Source organism: Medicago sativa, chromosome 1 (assembly GCF_051527215.1).
Source record: "Medicago sativa cultivar Bolivia chromosome 1, Bolivia_mono, whole genome shotgun sequence".
Classification (NCBI taxonomy): domain Eukaryota; kingdom Viridiplantae; phylum Streptophyta; class Magnoliopsida; order Fabales; family Fabaceae; genus Medicago; species Medicago sativa.
Genome location: NC_140749.1, coordinates 60,075,488 through 60,083,717, shown reverse-complemented (window position 1 = coordinate 60,083,717; position 8,230 = coordinate 60,075,488). Strand labels below are relative to the sequence as shown.

Sequence of the window (8,230 nt, the reverse complement as noted above, 5' to 3'; positions counted from 1 at the left end):
CTTCCCCAACCCGTAACAGAAGAGGAATGAGCCCTCGCCCGTCCAGATCTCCTCGAAACTCGGTCTACATGAGGTCTCCAAGCCATGGTCGTCACTCGCCTAGAAGGAGATCTCCCCAACGATCTCCCATCAAGAAGGACACCACTTAGGCGCAAAAGACGTTATTGGTCCTCGTCGGACTCGAAAGACGATCGTGATGCTCGCAGTGATCGTGCAGCTTACAGTCCCTTCACTCGACTCATCCACGATGCCCAAAATCCCCCGCGAATTGGAGAAACCACCCCAGATAGACTCCTACAATGAAACAACGGATCCGGACGAGCATATCGAGAACATCAAGGCCTTCATCACCTATAAATCGGTGCAAGGTGCCGTGAAATGTAAGCTTTTCGTTACTACCGTCCGGCGAGGAGCCACGACATGGTTCAAAAACCTAAGGAGAACTCCATTGACTCATGGGACGATCTGTGCCATGAGTTTACTGCTCACTTTACCGCTTCGAGGACCCAACCCAAAATTGTAGCGTCCTTCAAAGCAATAGTGCAAGGAAAAAACGAGCCTCTCATAGACTACATCGAGAGGTTCAATAAAGAAGTTGTGCAATCACGAGGTGTCGACAAATCAATGAAAAGGTACCGCATTGCTAAGGGTCTGCGTGTAGCCACATGCATGAAAAAGGTTGTCCAACAAGATCTCCTAAGGACTCTAATCGAGTTCCTAGCAATTGCCAAGACGTACATCCGATACGAAGAGGAGCTGTATGCGGATAGCCTCAACAAATCCAGGAATGAAGAGCCTGCTGCTGAATCTCCTAAAAAGCCCTTCTAAGAGAGAAAGAAGGAAGGCAAATCCACTCATGAAGGCAAAGGACCCGTCGGTCGCTTCACATAATACACACCCTTGGCAATGTCCAGGGAAAAAAATCCTAGCTAAGATCGCAACTACCGATCTGAAAGAGGCTGGGATCAAACCGCCAAAGGCTCCCTCGCAGGAGAAGAAGGGAACCGACAAAACAAAAAATTGCTGGTTCCACAAGTTTCACAGACACTTGACTGATGATTGCATCCATCTGAAGGATGCTATTGAAATCCTTATACAATGAGGTCGGCTTAAGAAGTTCACCAAGAACCTAGAGCCGAAGAAACATATCATCGAACTAATCACCGACTGGAAGAATAAGGACGTAGTGGTCGCTATGTCCGTAGAGCAGCCGGAGGAATTTCCGGAGCATGTAGAAATAACGTCGTACACATGTACCTGGGAATAATTTCCTGCCGCCAATGTCATTACTGGTGGGATATCAAGCCTCTCCATAGGAAGCATGAAGAGGAAGTTCGAGGAACTGCTAAACGTCAACCAGTTGGCCCTCCCCGACCTTAAGCTTGGAGGGAAACCACCGTTCGCATTCTACGACCACGAACTGCCCGTGTGCAACTCCGAACTTAGCTATACCTCTGCTTGAATAGGCATACATGGCTAATTTCGATGTCCGCATAGTCCTGATTGACATAGGGGCCTCTTGCGACATTATGTACACGGGCTTGTTCCAAACTCTCCAGCTGACGGAGAAAAATCTCTCTTCTTACGTTGGGTCCAAACTCTACGGATTCAACGGTTCTTCCATGAAGCCTTGGGGTTACGTCGAACTTCTCGTAACCTTCGGGAAATGAGAGGCCAAGAAAACAATAAAGATCTCATTTATGGTGATCGACTGCTCCTCCCTATACAACTGCATAATAGGGAGGACGAGTATGACACAGCTCGGTGCCGCATGCTCGACTGTCCATTTGAAGCTGAAGTACCATGCGAAAAATGGCACCATTGCCACTCAGCATAGAGACATTGAAGCTGCAAGAAGATGTTTCCTACAAGCGAATAAAAACCAGAGCTTGGTTTCCCTGACTGAACAATCCTCTAAGGACAAAGGAAAGGCTGTTGCGAGCATCCTGAACTCCAACATGGTCGAGCTCGACTCCAGGTTCACAAAATTTGACCTGAAGGAGCAGAAGAAAAGATGGACCCACTCAACGTGGAAATTCTAAGGCCTATCCCCGATGGAGACTTCTAGCTGATTCCCTTTGGAGACGATCCTTCAAAGAGCTTTACGATCGGCAAAGAACTCCCTCGAATTTGATTACTTGATTTATGATATTGTTGATCAAATATTTATATGTAAAATTAGGTTTGAAATTCAAAAACAAGAAGAAGAAAATGTGTATAAGTAATCATGTTTGATGTCATACCCACTTTTGGACTTACCATCTTAACGTTAAATGGTCTATAAGCACTTTTTAACGAAGTTGGCTGAAAAGAGGGATGACAGTGTAAATATTCTATGACTTAAATGACCAATTTGTAACAAAAAATAACTTAAAGACCAAATGATAATAAAAAAAATTAAAGGACTAATTTGTTATAAACATATAACTTAAAGAGCACGAGAGGTATTTGACCTAAAATTAAATATTTTATTGTTATTTTCATGATTTTAGAATATAAAATTTAATTTTAATTAACTTATTTCATAAAATAAAAAAAATTGTCCAATAATCTCTATAATCATAGCCCAATTAACAGAGACACGATAGTTACAACAAAAAGACGGACGATGCAATATGATTAAAGCTTAATCCTTTTATTTCCAAAGGTTTAGTGTACTATGTACTAAGGCCAAAATATTGATAATTGTGAAAATCTGATCATCTCAACAAGATAATACTACTAATTGCATGAATAACGACCTCAAAGTGAGTGGCAAAGAGAATGGGTGTCCGAAGCGGCGGCATAACCAACAAATTTACCAAATTAATCATTCATGAATTACTTATATATACGTGTGGTTCACTCCATTTCTCAAATTTTTCACATTTTCACAATTTATCTCTTTCGCTTTCTTCAATGGCTGAAACTTCAACCCTATTCAGATTCAGATTCTCTTCTCCACCATTCAACAATTCCATCATTTCTCCTTCTTCCAAACCTCCTTTCTCATTCAACAACAACAACAACAACAACTCTTTCCCTGTTTCTCCTTCTTCCTCTCATCCTCGTCTTCTTCGTTTCTCCCCCAAAGCAACCCATTCCTCAAACAACAGCAACGATTCCTTTGAGTTCTTCCCTTGGTCCGACGATGATAACGGTTCGCTCTTCAATTTCATATTCAAGCTGATTTATTTTTGTGTTTTTATCTTTCTTGATTTTGTGTGCCACACGTTAAATTCAAAGATTAGGGTTCTTTGATCAATCTAAATTTGAGCTCAATATACGTTTATTGTCTTTAATTAATTTGCATGTATAGTGTGGCTTGTATTGATTATGATGATTATTAAAAAAGTGATTTTGATGCAGAAGCTGTTTTGTGGAAATCACTTTTTGTAAATTAATTAGTTATAGAAAATGACTTTTATGAGAAGCTAATCGAAACTGATTCTTGCTTCTCATTTGAAGCACTTTTTAGAAAAGAGAATTTGTTGCAAAAAACTGCTTGAGGAATATATTTTGTGTATACATGTTGATGCTTTTATAATTTAAAGAATGGTGTATCTTACTTTATCATCCAGTTAAAATGATTTTATCTGAAAGTCTGAATTTTGGGGAAATTGTGTTGGCTTTTATGTGTACGAGATTTATTTGCGTTTTTCATGGATTGAGAATTATGTCATATAAATTATTCTGAGATTGTTTCTTTTGTGTTTGTGATTTCTCACAGAAATTCAATGGGTTTCTCAGGACAAATTTACCTTCTTCACCACTGACGGACTGATCCAAATCGGAGGCAACATGGTTCCTCGTCGCGTCAAGTCTTCTGATGTATGATTTTATCATTCAATTCTTTCCTACTGATTGCATTGCATGTACCTTTTTGCTACATTGCAACAGTTATCTTTTGTCAGGAATCTACGATCCCAAAATCTTTACTTAAAATAAAATGGAGAAGAACCAGCTGCTGAGATTTTTATTGTTATCTTTAATTAATCTTTTCAAATTTCATACACCAAGCTCCTTTTGTATTTAATTGAAGAAAATACATGTGCACCCAAAACATATGTTGAAATTTATCTTTGTTGGATGAGGGCGAAACCACTCGGATGCTTTGATACTGTGTTGAGAATTTAGCTAGCATAAAAACTTAAGCTGTTATTGGCAATTATAAGGTTTTAATTATGTACTCGTTCTTTTTGGTATATTGCTTGGTGTAACAGAGATTTAGACTCCCTTGTCTTTCATGTAGAACACTTGGCATCATAGAATCAGCTTTTAACTTTTAAGATCAAGATACAATATGCAGTTCTTTTGAATCTTTCTCATGTGTGAAGTCTGAACCATCTTATTGTTTAAATCCATTTCAATGTCAGAGATTCTTTTAGATTAGCTAAGTAGGTTCTCATGTTTCACAGAAGCAAGGGAAATCCCAAACTGCTAAAAAATATCAGCGGTATCAAGAGAGCAACTACATGGATCCCAATCAAGGCCTTTGTCTAGGTGCACTCTTTGATATTGCAGCTACAAATGTAAGTACCTATTCTGTTGATTAAACATCCTTTATGAGTTATCGTTTGCTGTCTTATAAATTTGAATGTCCTCTTTCCAGGGACTTGATATGGGCAGAAGACTCTGCATTTTTGGTTTCTGCCGCTCGATTGAGATGCTTAGTGATGTGGTGCAAGATACTGTCTTGGAGCATGGTGGGGAGGTAGGCGCTACATAATAATCATTTTTCTTTTAACGATAAAACAATGGCTAATTCTAGTGTGCACAAGTGACATAGGTTGTGTACCATGCACAACATTTTGCCACCACTAAATAAACTATCCCATTTGATAGATTGAGATGCACAGCTTTTTAATGAAACCTGTATTTTGGGTTAACGGGAGCAAGAGGGCAGGGGTTCAATTTGTTAGGGGTTTGAGCTTGTTAATTAGGCCACATATGGTAATTGATGTTCTACAACTTGTAATATTCTATCATTTTTATTCTGTTTCCATTAGAACTATTTATCTGTTCTCTTCGTATCATCACGTAACACAACTACTACATCTTCCAATTTGCAGAAGATACGAGAGCATTAAACAAACTCTGATCCTTTGGGTTCTTACTTCCTTTCACAATCTCATTATGTTTTGCATCTTCTACCTCATCCAATTTATCATAACCTATAGACCCTCATAAAACAAAACTAGAACAACTTTCGAACTCATACAATGAGGTTTCCCTTGCACTTCTCTACAAAATCACTAACATTTTAGGTTTTGAAACCGTAATCCTATATCATTCCCCATCTGGTTTCAATTCCTCTTTTGCTGAATTACTGGGTTGTGATTTGTGATCCGAATTTGCTGAAATGTAAATTTTTGTCTTATGGGATTGTGCATTTTTGGTTCAGTGGAGCCTACCCTTTTGAGGCGTTGAGTGAGCTATCTGTGAAGTTGGGTTTATATCATCAATTGGAGATGTGGTTATGTCACTGGAGAGACTGAAGGATTGGAAGGATGAGAGTGGTTGAAAAGAGGATGGGGAATGATTTGGTGGATAGAGTATAGCATAAAATTTGGTGGTATTGTTTTTCTAGTGATGGAAAAATGTGGTGCATGGTTCCAAACCTATGTCACTTGTGCACACTAGAATTAGCCTAATTTTTTTTTTTTTTTTGGCAAAGCTAGAATTAGCCTAAAATAATATGTTCTAGGTCTTACTATGTTGAAAACATTTTAGTCACAGCTAGGGGTGTGCATAAAAACTGGATACATGAACTGTATCTTAAAATCCAGTTAACTGATCCAAAAAAGCCCAAATTAACAGTTACAAAACTGACCCGGTCCAGTTTCAAAATTAAAAAACAAGTTGGTTAACCGTTTCTCAAAACCGGTCACTATCCATACCCGTTTCACAAACCCTATCACTGTTTTTTTTTTTTTTTACGGAATCAAACCCTATCACTGTCATTTCACTGATATATATATGCATCGCAGCTTTCAAGTCTCCGGACCAGGTTCTGCTGCTGTAAAAACAGCACGCAGTTTCACGCTGTATTTGATCTCAGCCGTTCATCTTAGATCGAACGGTTGAGATTGAAAACTGTGTGTTTTTAGTTTAAACAATCTCTACCATCCAACTTAATCGGACGGCTGTCACTGATTACAGCACCCTGCTGTTACAGCAGGGAATCCTATTCCCAAGTGTCCATCTTTTTCTTCTTCTTCTTCTGCAAACGACACAGCTCCTTTGTTCCATTCGGTTTTGCTGTTGATTTCACAACCCATAGCATAGATCTCCGATCTTATTAATGAATCTCAACTTCTAATTGTGGATTTCGTTTTCAGAGTTGATTGAATACGAATCTGATGTGAATTGCATGATGTGCGGTAATTTTGATTTTCTGGAAACTGGATTTATAACAACACATGAGGGAGAGCAACGAAGGGAGAGAAGTGGTTGTGGCGAGGAGAGAGAAACGGCAGTAGCGGTGGCGGAGGAGAGAGAAACGGCGGTGGTAGGGGAGAGAAGCGGCGGTGGTAGGTGTAGGAAAAAAAGAACATAGATGGACTGATTCAGTTTTGTACGTTAGGCATAAAATCCGGTTGTCGATAGAAAACCAGTTCAAAGTATTAAAACCGGTTCAGGACAAAATCCGGTTCAAGTTACATGAACCGGTTCTGAACCGGACTGAACTGTATCGATCTGGTTTTAAAAAAATCCTTTTTTTTTGTGAAAGTAGTTTTTTGATCCAAATTGTATCCATAAATCTAATGTGGTTCAGTTTGGATAAACCATTTGCACACCCTACAGCTGCAAACACTGTTAGAATTTCTTTAGATGTTCTGCTTATACAGCATTCAAAGGACAATCTTAAAAGAATGATGCTACACAAAACAATTAGGGATACCAAAACACTTGTTCTTCCAGATCATTAGATTTACCTTTAGATCTTTGGAGGGTAACATCAAAAAATTTCTCCACACATCCCACAAGGAAGCCACAGTTTCTTAGGGAACTGATTGCCTTAATTTGTTGTTCCAACAAACCTAGCATGTTAAACTTACATCTTTTAATATACCAGTTCTTCAGTTCAATTTCCAATTGTTTAGGATCTTGTTAAAATTAAGCAATAAGTTACCCCATTACAGGAATTTGAATTATGAAACCATTCATTCACCTGCTATTGAACAATCTTCGTAACTGTATTTTGCCTATTTTCCCTAGCTAATTATCTTAATCTTAATATTAACAAGTAGCTGGAGCTTTTATGGGTAATAACATGTTTGAAAAATCCTGGAAGTTGGTTGGGTTGGTTGGTACTTATTAGCAGCTATTAAAAGGTAATGCTGGTAAAACACATGCTAGGGGAAGCTTTTACTTAGCAACTTTTCTGTTGCTGTGTCAAATATTTAGATTTTTTTCATTCACTTTTTCTGTTATCATGTGTCAACCTCAATTCTCTGTGACCATTAGAACTAATTTTATATGGCACACAGGTGATTGCCGCAGAGAAGGCAAGCAGAGGTGATTTGCATGAAAAGCTAACCATGACTGTTGCAGTACCATTACTATGGGGCGTTCCTCCAGCTTCTGAGACACTTCGCCTAGCTGTTAAAAGTGGAGGAGGAATTGTAGAGAAGGTCTATTGGCAATTCGACTTTCTGTAGATATATTCTAGGTCTTCTAACCATTCTTTGTGCACTCTGTATATAAAAATAGTAGTATCTCTGTATATGCACAAAAAAGTTGATGTCATTGTATCTCTCTGTACATGTACACAGAATTATTTTCATGTCAATATCCAATTGTCCATTCTATCTGGCCACAATAAATTGTTGGTTCTGGCGTTAGAACTTAAACTTGAAATTTGACTCTGAATTGAATATATGATATATCTGCCCTGGTGTTAAATTTCCATTTGGTCTGAAAATTCCATCTGCCTTACTCGTATATTTTAATGTGAGTTTTTTTTCTTTCTTTTTTCTTTCTTCTTTTTATCTTTCAATTAATATAATTGATTAAAATAATTTTATTTTGTCAAAGTAAAAGTGATGAATGGATGAAATTTACAAACAATGCAAGTTGGACAGTGCTCTATTGAATATTTTTTTGGGTGAAATTTTCAATGAAAATAGTACTAGTAAAAGTTAAAGAAAATATATAGCACCAAAAGCATGATAATTTGAAGTGGGATTTTGGTGGATGACTGTTTTGTACAGTAACAAGTGTATCACCCTCTATCTCTGATTTTTGT

General features: G+C 38.1%; 1 protein-coding gene across 1 annotated transcript; it reads left to right on the top strand.

The window, feature by feature from the left end:
• The first annotated feature begins 2,855 nt into the window (after nt 1-2,855).
• Nucleotides 2,856-7,893, top strand: LOC146955953 (D-tagatose-1,6-bisphosphate aldolase subunit). The gene is made up of 5 exons (XM_085725227.1): nt 2,856-3,139; nt 3,710-3,810; nt 4,398-4,511; nt 4,592-4,693; nt 7,473-7,893. The coding sequence occupies exons 1-5, from the start codon at nt 2,899-2,901 to the stop codon at nt 7,641-7,643; spliced, it is 729 nt and encodes a 242-aa protein (XP_085581353.1). The 5' UTR covers nt 2,856-2,898; the 3' UTR covers nt 7,644-7,893.
• The last annotated feature ends 337 nt before the right edge of the window (nt 7,894-8,230 follow it).